Source organism: Mesoplodon mirus (assembly GCF_964341445.2).
Source record: "Mesoplodon mirus genome assembly, chromosome: 2".
In the NCBI taxonomy this organism is placed as follows: Eukaryota; Metazoa; Chordata; class Mammalia; order Artiodactyla; family Ziphiidae; genus Mesoplodon; species Mesoplodon mirus.
This window is the reverse complement of record NC_138977.1, coordinates 149,080,904-149,100,160: the sequence shown is the minus strand read 5'-3', so window position 1 is coordinate 149,100,160 and position 19,257 is coordinate 149,080,904. Positions and strand designations below refer to the sequence as shown.

General features: G+C 35.4%; 1 protein-coding gene across 1 annotated transcript in view; it reads right to left on the bottom strand.

The window, feature by feature from the left end:
• The window catches only part of LOC309793195 (bifunctional heparan sulfate N-deacetylase/N-sulfotransferase 4), a gene marked incomplete at both ends in the record, with an annotated part of 248,503 nt that overhangs the window by 93,185 nt on the left and 136,061 nt on the right, over positions 1 to 19,257 (bottom strand). Inside the window, 2 exons of the mRNA XM_082603558.1 lie at positions 13,174 to 13,302; positions 15,386 to 15,571. Coding sequence (XP_082459684.1) covers positions 13,174 to 13,302; positions 15,386 to 15,571 — 315 coding nt within the window. The remainder of the gene's footprint in view (positions 1 to 13,173; positions 13,303 to 15,385; positions 15,572 to 19,257) is intronic.

The following is a 19,257-nucleotide window of genomic DNA, read 5'->3' as shown; positions in this document are numbered from 1 at the left end:
GACTCATGGAGCTAACGTGGAGTGGATCATTGGTAGTTTGAGGATGGGGAGTGAAACTGGGGAAGGGAAACAGATGGTGAACACATAAATCAATAGGAGAGTTCTAGAGAGTAGTGAATACCATGAAAAAATAAGACAGATAAGTGATAGAGAATGACTGTGAAAAGGACAGGCAGCCACTCTCTGAGGTAGTGACTTTTGACCTGAGACATAAAAAGCAGAAGAAATCAAGGCTAACAAATTCCTGGAAGCAGCTCACTCCAAGCAAAGTGATGGTAGCACAAAAGCCCTGAGGGGCAAACAATATTGGCATATTTGAAGGATTCTGTGGAAATAATCATGGCATGGTGAGAATGGAACTTGTTCAATGCAGAGAAGCCAGCAGAGGGCCAGATCATAGACCACGGTTTGAATTTTATTCTGGGATTAAATGAGAAGTCTTTGGTGGGCTTTAAGAATGGCCATGACATGCTGTATTTTGAACTTAACAAGAGCATTCTGACTGCTCTTGGGGATAATGGATTCTATGTGGCCAGAATGATAGCAGTTCTCTGGGGGAGAGATGATGGAGCCATTGGAAGTAGAGTTGACGTACTTATTGATAGATTTATTCATTCAGCAGATATATAATGGGACCTACTTCGAGAATAAACGTGTAAAAAGAATGTCTTCTGATGTCACTTGGGAGTTTGACTGCTCTCTAGAAAATCATTTCCAAAACCACAATAATTGAGCCAATGATTCCTTACATTGTAAGTCACTATCACTGCACTTCCTATAGATGGGTTTCTTTTCTAAAATCTAAACTACTAAAAATTCAAGAAGCATTATAAGCTATAGCATATTTTTTTAAGATGAGTTCAGCAAAAGATGGAATAAGAGGTGATTCCAATTTGGCGCAATGTGATGTGTTTAAAGTTTCTTTTTTATATCTTTAAATAGCTCATTATTCCTAAAATCTCTGTGTTTATGATCATAACAACTCAGCCAGTGTAGAAAACTCTGCCTCTATGTATGTGATTGCTTGAGCAAGTTGTTTAAGTGAACTACAGAATGGACTTCTGAAAAGAAATTGCAGGAGAATGGCAATTTTCAAGTCCCATCTTTTATTCACATTTGATTTGAATGTGTACTTGTGTGTATAGAGAGTTTAAGTGGATATGATAACAGCTTCAAGAAGGAGCACATCCTTTCATGTGTTTGTTGGCAATCTGTATATCTTCTTTGGAGAAATGTCTGTTTAGGTCTTCTGCCCATTTTTGGATTCGGTTGTTTGTTTTTTTGATATTGTGCTGCATGAGCTGCTTGTATATTTTGGAGATTAACCCTTTGTCAGTTGCTTCATTTGCAAATATTTTCTCCCATACTTAGAGTGGTCATTTCGTCTTGTTTATGGTTTCCTTTGCTGTGCAAAAGCTTTTAAGTTTCATTAGGTCCCATTTGTTTATTTTTGTTTTTATTTCCATTTCTCTAGGAGGTGGGTCAGAAAGGATCTTGCTGTGATTTATGTCATAGAGTGTTCTGCCTATGTTTTCCTCTAAGAGTTTGATAGTGTCTGGATTACATTTAGGTCTTTAATCCAATTTTAGTTTATTTTTGTGTAGGGTGTTAGGGAGTGTTCTAATTTCATTCTTTTACATGTAGCTGTCCCGTTTTCCCAGCACCACTTATTGAAGAGGCTGTCTTTTCTCCATTGTATATTCTTGCCTCCTTATCAAAAATAAGGTGACCATATGTGTGTGGGTTTATCTCTGGGCTTTCTATCCTGTTCCATTGATCTATATTTATGTTTTTGTGCCAATACCATACTGTCTTGATTATTGTAACTTTGTAGTATAGTCTGAGGTCTGGAAGCCTGATTCCTCCAGCTTCATTTTTCTTTCTCAAGATTGCCTTGGCTATTTGGGGTCTTTTGTGTTTCCATACAAATTGTGAATTTTTTTTTTCTTTTGCAGCTCTATTTACAATAGCCAGGACATGGAAGCAACCTAAGTGTCCATTAACAGATGAATGGATAAAGAAGATGTGGCACATATATATACAATGGAATATTACTCAGCCATAAAAAGAAATGAAATTGAGTTATTTGTAGTGAGGTGGATGAACCTAAAGACTGTTATACAGAGTGAAATAAGTCAGAAAGAGAAAAACAAATACCATATGCTAACATATATATGTGGAATCTAAAAAAAAAAAAGGTTCTGAAGAAGCTAGGGGCAGGACAGGAACAAAGATGCAGAGGTAGAAAATGGAACTGAGGACATGGGGAAGGGGAAGGGTAATCTGGGATGAAGTGAGAGAGTGGCATGGACATACATACACTACCAAATGTAAAACAGATAGCTAGTGGGAAGCAGCCGCATAGCACAGGGAGATCAGCTTGGTGTTTTGTGTCCACCTAGAGGGTGAGATAGGGAGGGCTGGCAGGAGATGCAAGAGGGAGGAGATATGGGGATATATGTATATGTATAGCTGATTCACTTTGCCATAAAGCAGAAACTAACACACCATTGGAAAGCAATTATACTCCAATAAAGATGTTATAAAATAATAATAATACCTAGCTTATAAGTATTAAGGAAAAAAATAAAAAAGGAACACAATTCTGCTACTTACACTTTATGTTTTGAATGACATTATTGGATACCTTAAATTGTGTTAAAAGTGACAACTATAAATCAGGGAAACACTTCATGCTCAAAATTTTACCTTTTACATCGTTTAAGCTAGTAATTTTTATACAGTGCTAAAGGAGGCTGGCAGTCACCATGAACTCTGTCCACAAAAACATGACCTTACTTTACCTGTAAATCTGTTGGCTCCCTCTCTAGTTGTAGTTAATGATATCACAAAGAGGTAATTGAACACTGACTGTTCTGCTGGGTGTGAAGTTCAGTGGAGACAGATCTATAGGATCAAGGCTGGCCGACATAAAGAGTATCTTTCCCCTTGTGATACGTCATGAAAATCAGCCTAGAGTTTTCTATTTGGTTTGTGGGGTTGGGTTTTCTTATTTCTAGAAAGTTCAACTTATTCATCTAAATTATCTGTAATTATGTTTTATTTAGGAAGGTCTTCCATTTTTCATGTCAATAATTTTGTGTACTAAACACAGAGATTGCAATAATTCTACTCACTCCTCATTTGAGCACAACAGTCAGTGTTGACCAAAAAGTATTACAATGTATGGACCTAGTGTTTCTAGAAAATCTCTCCATTAATACAAAACAAAAAATAAATAAAAGGCCTCAAAATCAGCAACACTAACAATAAAAACAAAAACCTTTGGCAAAAACATCTGAGGTACTTTGGTAGACAACAAAATCAAATTAAAAAAGCAGTCTTGACCGACCAAGCAAGCACTGGGTTCAATGACTCAGTTTGTTTCACTGAAATAAAGAATAATGGTAGAAATTTTATCATTTAAAAATAGCTCAGAAAACACAATAAGGTGACAACCAAGAATGTTTTCAGAAGCAAATCTTATAATGAAATAAATACCTTTGTATAGGAGACTGTCTTTATCACATGATTTATGTGTTCTAGCAGGGAGAAACAATCAAGCAAAATTCAAACTGTAAATAAAACCAGGGCTTATGGGTTGCTAAGATATCATTGATAATAAAAGTGATATATACTTCTACTTTTTCAAATAAGAATTATGTCCAAATTATATACATTTTCTCTGAAAAATCAAAGCACTTGCTTTTCGCTACGTCTCATACCATCTGTGTAAAACAGTAAGGGAACCAACATTATTTTCCCCATTTTATGGATAGAGAAATTCTGAGGCACAAAGCAATCATAGGACTTTTTCTTCAGTATTTAGCCAGCCAGGAAAAATAAAATAAAACAAGATTTTCTGAGTTTGGTTAGTAGACAATACAGTTACATTCCTGCTGCTCATCTGATTTTATGAAAAGAGGAAGAAATGGCTTCCCATTTTCCTTCTTTCTTCCATCCTTAACTCCTTTCTTCTCTTCTTTTTCTTCCTTTTCCTTTTATATTTCCCCTCTCCTTTGTTTCTTCTCCCCCCCTTTTTCATTCCTTCCTTCTCCTTTCCTTTCCCTTTTCTTCTGATACAACGTTAACAACACATGTGAAATGTTAAGAGGTAGACACATACAGTTCTGATGCTATAATTTTTATTTATTGCCTAATTGAACAACTACCTATTGAGGCAATACTATTTTCCAGGGGATGCATGTAGCCCAGGTGAGGGAGAAAACATTCACTAAACATAAAGACACCACTGTGAACAGTATTATGCATGTGGCTCTGTGTGAACATATAGCAGTGAGAGCTGACCTAAGCCCGTGAGGGGACCCAGGTGAGCAAAAGAAATTAGAGGTAAAATGTGAGGGAAAATAGTAAGGTTGAGTCAAGAGCAGTGGGAATAGAAAAGTACTATAGGCATAAGAAGGACTGTGTAGGAAGGCCTCGACCTGTCAGCTAGAATTACAAATAACAATTATTATTTGGGTCTATGTATCACTCCCTTGTATAAATTCCTCCCTTTTCACAATAGAATAATAGCATTCAAACTGTCAACATGTCATACAAAACCTTTCATAATTTTATTTATCCACTCTTATGTTCATTTTGTACTCCTGTGAAATGCAAACATTTACAGTTCCCAAACTTGCCACGGTCATTTTACCCTCTGTAACATTCTACAGCTCTCCCCTCTCCTACTGCAAACTCCCATTCCCCATCTCCACCACGCTACCTCATTCATCTGATGAGTCCCTAAAATGCTCAGTTCAAATATCAACTCCTCTGGACAGGATTCCGAAGCCTTCCTTGAAGGGGTTATACACACACATGAACATCCATACAATAGAACTACTTTATAGTGAACACATCAAGAAGATCTCCTTGAAAAAAAAACAAATAAACAAAAATAAAGCGATTGAGATACAAATACAATTGATGGCATTCTAACAATTCATTATTAATTAAACAACAGCTTCCCAATTATTTTTTGTCAACAATTTTTACATTTGAGATTTTACGAGCCTCAAAGAAAAATTTAGCAAATTTCAACTCAAACTAACTTGAGTGACAGACCCCTTTGGACATCTGTGGATAAGAGTGTATGGATGGAAATTATAAGACTTTTTCTTTTTAATTCCTCAATGGATACCAGCAAGTTTAATATTTATAAATACTCCTTATCATATCAGCATTAAGTTTTCCATTAAGCCACTAATGGAAAAACTAAGACAAAATAATTTGGGTTCTTAAAATACAAAAATATGAAAATATCAACATGTTTTAGAAAAGAACGCACATTTTTATTTTCACAATATCTTACTCTGAGGAGCAGTTAGAGGAAAATGAAGTAGGAAAACCCGAGATGAAATAAAGTGAAGTGATCCAAAGAGGCCTTTCTGCTTCAATGCACTTTAAAATTTAAAAATAAATAAATGAGAAAGAGAGAAACAATATATATTGAATATATATCTAGGTGTTATATAATTTGTGGAAGAGAGAATAAAATCAACCATTTTGAACACTATGGTGGGTGAATACTCACAAACCAAAAAAAGCACACATATCAATATTAATTTTGTGGGCTCCCACAGAACCCCCTAATTTCTTACTATCTCATCAGCCACTAAATCATATAAAGACTAATACAGAAATAGTTCTGTTTTTTTAACAATCATGAATTCACTGATTTTCCTTCCAACCTATCCCTAATCCTCGAGAGCATTATGCACCTAATATTCATATACTGTAAGCCTCAAAACAGAGAGGAATAAAAGGTTTATCTATTGACTAACAACTACATAAACAGGAGGTTGTATTTTTTTCTGTTGAAAACTTATTTATGCTAAAGAGCTATTCCACTACCTTTCATAACATGCTTTGGGAAAACTAAATTATCCAGTTACACAAGATGAAATAGACTTTCCCAGTAAAATATTGCTGCTTTCATTTATTTTTCTAGGGAAACAAAATTGAAAAAAACAACACAATTTTATGGATTTGTTCATGATCTAGAAGTATAGAGGAATGTAAATTGTATTCCATCAGGACCTGTAGTAACCATTGTTTTAGAAAGACGCATGTCTACACAATTATAGCAACCTTTCTCTCATTTAGCAAGAAGACAGAGTTCAGGTTTAGGAGACAAAATATCCTGTTCTTTTGTGGTGGTGCACTTTATATTCTGAGCTATTAATTGCTAAGTAAATCCAACTGTGGAAAATCATACAAAACATGCACTACTCCCAAATCAGGAGAAAGCAAAACTTTCTCCTCATTGTCTAAAACCTTATACTAACTCGGATCCTGATTTTCAGTGTGGACAGAAAAAAATATCATCTGTAGTGAGGCCACGGATCTTAGCTGACTCCATGTTCTACAGTATCCCTGCTGAGAGTGTGAATCACTGCAGAAGTGGTGATTCATGTCCTTTTGTAAAGGTTAGTCTTGCAAATCTTTAAGGAAAGTAAAAAACAGAAAAAAAAACCACCCCCCAAAACACCCCAAACTCAAAAAACAGATACAGGGGAAAAAAAGAGGTGACTGTAGGTTTTTCAGTAAGTGGAAATATAATTTTCCACATTCTATATATTCTACAGGGGTTCATTCTTCTCACAGTTGGTGGCTGTTCTTCCAGGCTCTAATAACATTAATTGCTTCAAAGTCCCTGCACAGATAAGACGCACATTTCACCGTAGTAGAGCAGTTAGAAGTTAATTTATTATTGTTTTTCTAATAAACACTGCTGGAACATGTGTCAATATCTCCCGTGACCCTGAGTTAGAAATATTAATATATTATTTTATAAAGAAGTATATTTTGATGGAATATATATTTGTTTTGTTCTACATGAAATATCTGATTGTTACAATCTTCTAGTGCAGCATTTATAGGAAATCAAAATCAAAATCGTCAAAGAATATTTGGATGCTTTGAATATCAGTAGTCTGTAATTCTTTTTAATCTTCTCTAAAAAGGTCTCGGGATGTTTCTTGCATTTTATTTTGCTGCACCACACATAAAATATGTTTCTGTGAATTATCTTACATATCTACTTCCATATTATTTAAGCATTAAAAAGAACTTAAAGTTTGGTTCAGGTTATTTCATGTTGATGTTTTCCTATGCCTTGCAGCTGCCTTTTCTCTAATCTGTCTGAAGAGCCAGCTCTAATCCATAATGTACTGACCTACTATTAGATTCCATGATTTTGGAGATTGATATACATGAGAAAGGAAAGCTCATTAACCAGCCTAGGTGTATGAAGTTTCAGGAGACAGCTCATGGGGAAGTATATCATTGAGGTTCCATTATACTCTACTGTCAATTTCAAGTACACTGCTGTTTCATGGACATATTTTTTGCTCACCTGAATTTGCAACTGGCCAAAGAACGGACAAAGGTTAGTGAGTCTAGGCACTGTTCTGAACTTTGGACAATGTAGACTTCCTGGTTACAGTACTGCCATTTTAAAGCAGTCTAGAATAGGAACATCTTTAGATATATATATGTTAAGAAAACTTAGAAAATTCTATCTTCATACTGTTGTTTGTGGAGCACAAAACTAAAATGAGCTAGAAAAAAAAATTAAATCCGGTAAGGCATAGTCATTTCAAGCTTTTATATTTACTGGTGATACCATCTGATAAGACTCCAGACTTCCTTACTATTGCCAGTTGCTGCATATTTTATAGGGTAGTGTCTCGACTTGAATGTTGGTGGGTTACCTGGTGTAAGCTGTTTCACCTCATACGTGATTAAATTATCTTTCCTCCTATCTGTACAAAGATTATATTGAAAATACAAGAAGAATTTGGCTCTAGGGAAATACATGTTAGTATTTGACAAGTGTGGAACATTGCAGGCAAATATCAATATGTGATGAGGTCATGATAGAATCTAAAAAAAAATGAGGAAGGTACCTGAATGTTAAGTGGACAGATGCTTAACTCTCTTTTTGAAATGTCATTCAAACAGTCCTAATATCATTTAATTTTCAATTCTTACATTCATTTAGGCAAAACAAGTTGGTATCTAAGGAAATCAAGAAACCCCATTTCTTGCAGTTTTCTAAATCAAAAAATCTAACATGCAACAGTATTAGGAGTTCATATGTGAGTCAAGATGTAAAAATATATTTCAATTTGCATTTTCTGCTTTATGATATATTAGAAATAATGACATATTTTAAAATGTGTCAAACTGTGAGAACAGGATAGCAGCTAGAGTCAAAATTAAACTTAAAAAAACTATTGAAAATGCATAAAGAAAAAATATCAGAGATCTTTGAACACAGAAAGGATACAGGTCTATTCTAAAGGGGGAGGGGTGACACAAAATAATATGAATTCCTAAATTGTAAGCTGGACAGGGAAAGAGGCTATGCGGTCTTGGTGTGGTTCATGCCTTTCTGACTGCAGAGCAGAGTTGTGGAAGTTATAAACCAGAAAACAAAAATATGTGGAACTTTTCAAGGTTATTTAATCCAATCCCATTCCTTTAGGTAGATGAACTCCCAAGGCAATAAGAAAGAACTATATAGTCATTGATTCTCTTTTAAAGTACTCTAGAGGGGGAAATTCCAGGATATTCCCCTCACATACTTTTCCAGCTTTTATTAGACTCATAGGATGCTTGCATACAAGTGAACCTAGAAACTACCAACCAGTTCAAAATGGTCTGCTAAATCTGGCACTAATATTTCTTTCAGTATATTGATGATAGAAAATTTTTTCTCTTCTACTTCCCTCAATACATCTACCACTGAATATCTTCCCATTTTATCTCATTTTTTAGTTCTTATACATGTTGATAAGTTACCATTTCCCTTTTTCATCTGACCTTATAATCATAGACTAAAACTAAATACATAATGCTGGTCTGTAATATGTAAAATTAAATCTACTTCATATTTTTTATATTTTACAGTGAAAAAGATATACCCCACGTCTAACTGGATAAGAACAGAATCACAGTCTTAGCGTCAGATTAAAAATAAAAGATTCCACATTCCTACAAAATTTCTGTTTAGACAACTTTAATGACAAGGAACTGAATAGGACATGATGCAGCCCATACAATTTTCTGGCAGATTTGCTCTATCTTTATATAATATTTATCCTTATATAATGCTGGCATTATACACTATTTTGTTCGAAAGTAATTTTGGGGCTTTTCATTATTCCCTGCTAAATTTCATCTTGCTAGATTTTGTCTATCACTCCAATTTGCTAAGTATAACTGGGTATTAACATTATCATCTGGTGTAATTACCCTCACTGCCAGCCTTGTGTCATGCTATCTATATCTTTATTCACCCATTCATTAACATACTGAAAACCAAAAAGCAAAAGGACAAAATTCTATGGATCATTTACAAATCAGAGGAGAAAATCACCACGCAGGAGAGGTGTTATAGTATAGGATGTCTACAGTATTTCCATGATGTGAAAGTATAGATCATTATTGAAAAAATGAAATAAAGTTAGATTGGCCTTAAATCTTTAGAGTTTATGCTAACACTATGATCACTTTTCCTACTTATAAGTCCTCACAGACATCAATTTTCCTAGGTAGAAGAGGTGGTCAGTCATCCTTCTCTATGATTTCATGGATGTTGAATGCTTTTTACTAAAATCATATTTCCCCAAGGAACTTTGATACCTAAATTAATACAATCATAGACCTCTCATTCGGGAATAGGCTCTGTTAGATTACAAATATTCTTTAGAGTTGGTATATTAATTAATTACTGTTGAAAACATACCTTCACATCAATTAATTTATAGATTTTTTTTCTTCAGCATGGTTTTGGTGAAAGAATAAGGAGGTACTCTTTATTCTGACAAAGAATTAAGTGATGATTGGAGAAAAAGAATAGACCAGAGGAGAAGGCTGGGTATCAGTGTTATTTTTTGTTTTCTTCTTTCCTCATTCTCTTCCTGCAGACTCCATCTTTGCCAGCCTTGCTGGAACCATATAACTTAAAATAATAATTAATCAAGCAGCCTCAATACTTCTTTGTTCCACATCGGTAAAGTGACTATTGATCATAGCCCATCATCTGTGATGCCTCTCTATTCACAATAGGACACATGTACAAAAAATTCCAAGCTTACATTATCTTTACTTCATTCATCACTTCCTGCCCTCTTTCTGTGTTCCCCTTTTCATTTCACTTACTTCCAGTCTGCTCCCACCTTATGTTCCTCATTAGGAATGATAGTTAATTTTATGTCTCAACTCAACTGGACCACAGGTTACTCAGATATTTGCTCAAACATTATTCTGGGTGTGTCTGTGAGGATGCTTTTGGATGAGATTAACAACAGAATTGATCAACTGAGTAAAGCAGAATGCCCTCCCTAATGTGGATGGGCCTCATCTAATCAGTTGAGGCCAAATTGAACAAAAAGTCTCACTCTCGTGAGTAAAAAGAACTCCTCCTGCCTGATTGCCTTTGAACAAGATTGTTGCTTTTTGGTTTTGTTTTTTTCCTGCCTTTGAACTTGAACTGAAACATTGGCTCTTCCTGGGTCTCAATCCTACCAGCTTTTGGACTGGAACTATACCATTAATTCTCCTGGTTCTCAAGCCATAGAACTTCTACTAGAACTACACTATCAGCTCTCTTGGGACTCTAGCTTGTTGACTATAGATTTTGAGACTTGTCAACCTCCATAAACACATAAGCAAATTCCTTGTAATAAATCTCTTCTCCCACTCATCCTCTTGGTTCTGTTTCTCTGGAGAACCCTGACTAATATATCTGGTAACTTCTGCATATGCAGCTCTAGAACTAAGCCCTGTTTTGATCTGAGTTCTGTCAGATGCTGCTTGCAGTCTGTCTCCATAGAGAGCTGAGTAGCATCTACCTAGATTGCCTATGGCTATGCTATTCATGTTTTGTGCAACATTATTCCTTACTCCCATATCTTTGTGGATCATTATTTGTCTGATCCAGGCTCGTATCACCATACATAGAATGTCCCATATTATCCACACTATTGACTATCTCTAGCATTGCTCTTTCTTCTGTGTCTATCTGGGTCTCTCTCCTTTACTCATGGATCCTACTTTAAGATCACCAGGGCCTCCCTGGTGGCGCAGTGGTTGAGAGTCCGCCTGCCGATGCAGGGGATACGGGTTCGTGCCCCGGTCTGGGAGGATCCCATATGCCGCGGAGCGGCTGGGCCCGTGAGCCGTGGCCGCTGGGCCTGCGCATCCAGAGCCTGTGCTCCGCAACGGGAGAGGCCACAACAGTGAGAGGCCCGCATACCGCAAAAAAAAAAAAAAAAAAGATCACCAGCAATTCACAATGATAAAGTAACTGCAGTTTGTGATTGGACTCTAGGAGTCTCCTGAAAACTCCCCTCTTCCACCATTCTATTCCTCTGCAATTAAAATAAATCTGTGTGGCAGTGGTAAGTTTTTAAGTAAGGTAAGTTTTTACCTTACATTGGTAAGTTTTTAAGTTTTTTAAGCTAGTTCACAACAAGTGCTAAAGATAGAAATGCCAAATAGTCTTTCATCTTATTTAAGGGACCAACTATTAGTCTCTGAATGATGTTTTATAAAGAGTACTGAATTCAAAATTTTTTAAAACAGTTATAAATCCATCTCTTTAATGACAAGTAGTCAGATGGGTACCCAGGTAGTAAATATCAGTAACAATCAGACCTGGGGAGCAAGAGGTTTTGGGGAGGCAATCATCAGTGTTCTGATGCTTATCTCTTCCCCTGAGTAGGTGACCAGAGCAGATTTGGGGTTGGGAGTGTAGCTCCAGAGTGAAAACGGTATGAAGATGTGACCCTTGCCTCTATGGAGATCAAATTCTCAATAAGTGAGGGAAGGGTTAAAGAGAAAGATTTCCCACATTTGCTTACATTAACATACACATGCATACCTCAATTTCCAAAAAATATATTTGTAACGTTTTTGATTCTTTTAAGTCTCAATGAATTTGAATTATACACAAAAAAATGGAATATACAAAAGGAATACTTTTGAGGAACATTGTCCAGTTCAACAAGCTTGTTTTACAGGAGAGCAAGCAAGTTCTGAGAAATAGAGTTTCTTGATAAGAGCATAGAGCAACCAATCTGTTCCCCAGTTTAGTGGTACCCCAACACAACAGACCATTTTGTTTTGTTTTGTTTTTAATAGTTCTGGAGTTTGAGGAGGTTTGTTGATTACTCACACTCATGTGAAGCATTTTTGCCTCCCGCTTCCCTATCCCTCCAATCCAATTTAAAAGTTTTCATCTTTACACAAGGTAGGTTTTTATTTAATTTCTTCAGGAATTAAAAACACCATATATAAATTATCTAAATAATTTGTTTAAAACATACCTGGAGCTTTGCCACAGACAACTGGGCTATAGTTTTGTTTAAAGCATAAATCATTTTCCCTGAGTATGAAAATTTCTTATACTAAACAAGGTGGACATGGCATGCAACTCACTATTTCATATTTTTTATTGGTGCAGTGGGATGTAAAAAAGGACATGCCTCTTTAAGGCCTCAGCAATGGAATCTTTATGGGAAAAAACTGAGAATGCTGAAATAATCTCAACATTATCTAATGATAATATATTCCCACACTGCTATACTTTTCCATATATAACTGGAAATAAAATTGCAAAACTTTGAAAGATGAAAGGGCACAATTGAAAGGGACAAATTCTCTAGCTTTGATTCCAAATAAAATTAATGGAGATTTTAAAAACAGGCCTCAGATGACCCTAGTATACAAAGATAATGCATAGCTGTGTATTTTCAATGCAGTTTTGCATTGTGATCATTTTTAGGGACTGAAATGTATGTCTACTAATACCTTGAGCTAGAAGCAAATTCAACTTATAGACAAAATATGCACCACAATATTGTGAATGTTAATTTGTGGTTATAGAACTGTATATATGTCTTTACTACAATTCAACTATAGGAGACAATATTGAGATATCTTACATTAAACTGTTATATTCAACATATGAATCTTAACAAATCTGTGTTTTTCTTGATTGACAATTATAAAGGGAATTGAATATTTGGAGATTTAGTCTAATTTCTCTCTAGTATTTACCAACTATTCTTGTGAGAGGGTTGACAATAGAAATAAAACGAAACATATATTTGAAAGTTCTGATGTTAAAGTAAAAAGCATAAGTAGAATACGTACTGGGTTTAGAAGGATTGTGAGGAAAAGTTCACCTCCTCTGATACTTTTATCCAATTCTTGGGGGCCTCCTGGATACTCTTTGTAGAAAATAGTGTGTGTGAACAACCCACAGGTCTGTCGAGGGAGGACCTGAGGAAAAAGAAAAAGCAGCACATCGACACGACTTAATTGAAAGCTCCATCACTGTGTCATGACTTCAGAGTCTGTGAATTTCATTCCTATTGGAGTTCCTTAACTGATAAAGCCAAAATCTTACTGTAATCAAGAGTTGATGTTGGTGTAATTATGCACATATTAAGAGACTTGCTAAATAAAAGCTATAGGACAGCAGTCCCCAACTTTTCTGGCACTAGAGATGGGTTTCATGGAAGACAATTTTTCCACAGATTGGGGTGCGGGGTGTTCAGGCAGTAACACGAGCTATGGAGGGGATGGTTCAGGTGGTAATGTGAGCGATGGGGAGCCACAGATGAAGCTTCGCTTGCTCACCCACCACTCACCTCCTGCTGCACAGCCTGGTTCCTAACAGGCCGTGGACCAGTACCGGTTTGTGGCCCCGGGGTTGGGGACCCATGCTATAGGACATATAGGTTAAAGCATTTTCATTCATGCCTATAAATCTCACCCATCATCTGAGTTATGTTAAAGAAATGGTAAAAAATAAAAGTCTTCTTAGGGTTGGTTTAATTCAAATATAGAGATTCTCCAGGGTTGCATTTTTCATGGTATTAGACCATTACTCTCCTTGTTTCTGAAATACAGTTTTACATGGTCCTCAGGTTCTGGGATTCAAAACAATGAGTTTTCATCACCCTTGCCACCTTTACTTTGTTTTGTTTGCCTACTCTGAATTAAAAATTTAATCACAGTAGTAGTCAGATCATCTAATGATTGCTTCCTGCATATTCTGTGGTTAATTCTGTTGTACATCTGAATGTTCAGCAGAGAAAGCAAATAAGTAATTTTATTCTGAAACTTATTTTTAATAAAAAACTATTTATAATCTAGTGGAAAAATGCATCCAATTGCACAGAATGGCTATAATTTTATTTATTCTTTGCTTAATTTTCATAACAGTTTGTATTAAATTCAAGGTAAATGAATGTGTGCAGTATTGGCTTAAAGGAATGTTTTTATTTAATAATATACCAAATGGTCATGCTACTCAGTTAAGAAAACTGTTTTCACTTTGCTTTGCAATTATATCAGAGGAATACTTTTTATATCGCCTGGATTTCTATGGACACTATATACTATTATTTGCATTATCAATAGCTCCATTTAAATCCAAGATTTCTTTAGGTCTTCTAGTACCAATTTACAATAAAATATTAAAGTTTTGTGATTAAAGAATATTGAGTATTGGCTCTGGTTAACATATGTGCTATTACTTTTTCTTTGGTTTTAGATAATTATTAGATAGACAGACAGACAGGTAGATAATTCTAATAGCAATCTGAACAATGGACTGAAAAGATGTAAATATTTAAAGGAGGGAGAACAGTTTGTAAACCTTTCCTATGATCTTGGCAACTGATGATGAGAACATGATCTAAGGCACTGGACGTGGGGATGGAAGTTTTAAAATGAACTATTTTATCTCAAAGTAAAATATAGGATTTTTTTCATTCCAATGAATAATTATAAATTCCCATCTAATATTCATTTGATTTTATTCTCATTTATAGGAGCATATCATTCTTACATCAGATTATTATTTTTTCAATTAATATATCTGAAAAGAAAATATATACCTTTGTTTTCATAGTATGCAAGAAAAAGAACAATGAAAAATGCTATCTTAAGATTCTTGAGTGTCTGAAATCCAAAATAAACTGAGTAGATAAATTTAGCTTTCAGATGCTATTCGTTAGATTCTGTCTGTTGATAGTGTAGTGACTTGAGAGGTGTTTAATAGACATGGAGAAACTCCCCAGAAGTATAAGCTCCCTAGACAAAACTTTAATCCAGAAACTGCAGTGGATGACCTATATGAAACCCGTTTCCAATATTTTGAGCTTGCCTTGAATTTGACAAAACTACCCCACAGCTTAAGAAGCAAGTCTATGGGTAAGCAATGAATTAATGTGTGACCACCATGGTAGACAAGGGATTTATGATACTCATGTAAAAGAGTTTTGAAGTTAGATTTTGTCTTCATTCCACATGTAGATACTAAGAACCTTCAATACACACAGCAGTATGTACTCACCATGATGTTATCGTGAATGAAGCCCTTTCGGTACCGTGCAGGTTTCAAATGTGGATACTCTTCAGTGCTGGTGACCTGAATACCCCAGACCTTCTTCCAAGCTGCATACAGCTGAATATGAACTGGGTAGACCCCTGAGTGATGTGGTGCCACAGCATAACCCATGTTGATAGGTATTCCATGTTCCTAAAAGAAAGCCAGAATAACATCATATGGAGTGTGGTCAATTGAATTCAACTAAAATTGTTTCCACAAACATGTATGCTAAGGATTAGAAATATAAGAACTAATAGGGTAGAATTTTATAATCCTATGATAGACATAGTAAATACTTTGGGCATGTGGTATGTAGCTAAGATTAACTCTGAATTTTGAATACAGAAGGTTTGGAGGGAAGAGAGGAAGAAGATATGGCCCTTTCTCAGATAGATACAAAAAAAAAAAAAAAGGTGCCACTTGAGTAAGTACCCAAATATGGAAGATAGAATAGCCCAATGTGGGGTGTGTTTGTGTGTGTGTGTGTGTGTGTGTGTGTGTGTTTCTATGATGTTGAAGACAACCAGAAAGGTAGGTATGAACCATAATGTGATAAGCTTTTACTGTTGACCTAAGGGATTAGGATTTATTCTATTTGAATAGTATAGACAGGAAGCTCTGTGAGCATGGAGGGCCATGATCTGCTCTATGTCTTAGAAAGAAGGATATAGTAACATGTTAAGATGAACTAGAAGTGGGGAAGAAATGAATCAAGGCCATGCATTAGGAAGCTATTACAATGGCACATGAGTACCTAAACTAGATTGTTGGTGGTCGGATTAACTGCCTGGGGATAAATGCCATACAAGATTCAGTGATGTTTTGGATACAGATAGTAAAGGAAAAGTGAAGATTGTTTTTGGATCTTAGCAGCTCAATTTATTTTTATAAAGCCTACTGTTTACTATGAGATGCTTGCCTTGGGTAGACAGTCAACTCTAAAGTAAATGAGGTATAAATTTAAAACAAGAATATGAAAAAAATTGTCGAAGAATGGTATTATATTGTGAAGTACACGATACAAATCTGCAGTCTTCTAATTTCTGCTTCTATATATTTCTCCCTTTAAACACTTATCTGCTTTATAAAGATGCCTTATAGGATTGAATCTCATCAATTGAGATTATAAATGACAATATACAGTAATACATGAAGGCTGATTGAATCAATAAACAGAACACAAAAGTATTGACAATTGTCATTTATATTTTCTATTACATGACACACAGCATAGGAAAAGAATTCAGTTTGGCATAATAAGCAAGTAGTGAATGGGTCACATATCTACAATACCTAAGTCATACGCCACATTCAGTTCAGATGATGGGCCATAAATATTTTGCAAGTTTCCTTCATTCTTCCTTTTATGGAATGACCCTCATTGTATAGCCAAATTCATCTCTCTTTCACTAGGAGTATGTGTTTTCTAACATCTATTACAATAAATGACTGTAGAAGGACTGAATTATGAAATTACTGCTGTAAAATGATCTGGAGTCTTTGGCTAGGTACTGGGGAAAATTCATTTCTTTGTGTGTGCAGAGGAAAAATACTTCTTCCAGGAGCCTGTATTTTCAATATAAAGCAAAATTGGAAAAGTCCAGTAAGAAAACTACTAGGAAAATACCAGAGGGAGCAGGCAACTACTGTTACCCTGACACTCACTGAGAAGCATGTACTGGAAAAAGCCTTAGATCCCTAGTTAGTTCCATGTTGCCCAGTGAACTGTCACAAATTGTTCTGAGGATGAGTATCGCAGAGTAGCCAAGATGTGGATGCACTGGGTATGAGATACAGATGAACTTTCTCATGAGAGAAATCTAAGGTTAAGGGTGTTCAAACCTTTCTGTCTGGTAAATAGAATTTGTGTGACTGTTGCTTACAGAAGTAGTTCTGATTTACAAAAAGGGAGAAGACAATCTGTTATACTCTTACTACTCTTTCAAGTGATTCATACCGAGGTTTCATAACTGTCTTGTCCCATGACTAGAAGGATAACAAAATCATCGGTGTATGAATCCTAATAGTCTTCACCAATCATTTTGTTAGTGTCCATTTTTTATCACTGTTTAATATTTTATTTCAAATTTTGGGCCCAGAACACTAGATAAGTGTGCAAATCTTCCAGAAGCAAAGAGATAAAAAATAAAACAGTGAGAGAATTGAAATATTAAGCAACTGTATCTCTTCAGAAAAAAAAGACATTTCACTTTTGACAGGTAGTAAAATGAATTTTAGAACTTTCATGAAAAAACCAGAAGGTAAAAAGCAATTGATTTGGGGAGTAGGAAGGAAGTAAAAGGATTTTATTATATTTATTGATTTCTGGGGGCTTAATGTTCTACTGTTTATAAGGTCATCTTATCACATTGACAACTGGAGCTCTATCAAAATAGTAAATCACACTAGGTAATTATGAGTTTATATTTTTTCAATCTAAATGATAACACAAAATGAAAAGTAATTCCCTAGTCAAACTCTTTTTCTGTTATCAAGGGGTTTGCTATAGCAACCTTCATTCTTTACTGTTCAGAGCTTAAAACACCCTTCACAGTGACTTGGTAAACTAAAAAGTGAGCTAAACACATATTTACACAATATCACAAAAATTGCAAAATTTGAAGGACTTTCTAATGTGAATATAGGAAGCATTTGAGACTACATAATTAGACATGTAAATGACAGAGTAAACTAATTCAAACATGGCTTTTATTATTTATTAAAACAATGTCTTTGAAAAGATCTAGGAGTTCTATAATATCATAATATGAGATGGCACCACAAATATTTATGGGAAGCTTAACTTGATCATTCCTATTTATATGAAATTCCCAGTTGATTGGAAAATGAGATAATGTGGTAACTTACAGACTATATAAAAATAGGGTCATCATTTTCCAAAAACTAAAATAAAATATATTTAGCACCAAACATCTAACAATAATGGACATGATCTCATTTAATTTTTCTTTAATCATTCCTACTGATCTTATCTTCTTGCAATTGCTTAGTACCTGATAGTTATGAAGTGTTTTTACATTCATGTCTAAAATTATCCTCATAATTACCCTGTGAGGTGGTCTGGATTAGCAAATGTGGAAACTGAGGCTCAGAGAAAGCAAATGATTTACTCATGTTCACAAATGTCAGAGCTAGAATTATACTAAGTCCTCTAAATTCATTGCTTTTGCTTTTCTACTAGGTTGCTACTACTGTGACCCTCTCTCCCCACTCCAAGTTAATGACTAGAAGCACTTGACTGACAAAAGGGAATTGGTTTTAATATATATTTCTGAATTGGAACTCCTACCACTCTATTTTTACTTGGGGGGGGGTTATAAAGCAAAATTATACATTTCCCAAACTCTGCCGCTATCATTTTTGATGCAAACAAGTTTCAGCCAATTAGAAGTACTTAGGATAGATGTCAGAAGGAAGTAGGTGGGCAGTTGCTAAAGTCTGGCAGCTCCTGGCTCCTGTTGCTGGTATGTAAGATCTTTTCTGAAGCAGTATTTGGTGCCCATTTGCAGGGCAGTGGTGAAAGCTTATTGCTTCTGTCAGAGCTCCAGTGGCAGCTTTAAAAGCGGTGGTCCTGCTAGGGAACCAGTTCTGTCTGGCTCTGCAAAGTCCCAGAAGAGTACAGCCTAGAATCTGCTCCATCAGCCCTTCCAAAGTTTTTGGAAGCACTTAAATCACTGAATAAAAACTCCCTTTAAAAAAGTTCCAAATGGCTTCTGTGTCTATCATGGAAATCTGACTGATACAAGTGGTCTTTCCCCTTTCTAATAAGTATAAAAGGTTTAAGAGGTTCAGGTGAGATGTCAGTGGTTTGAAAC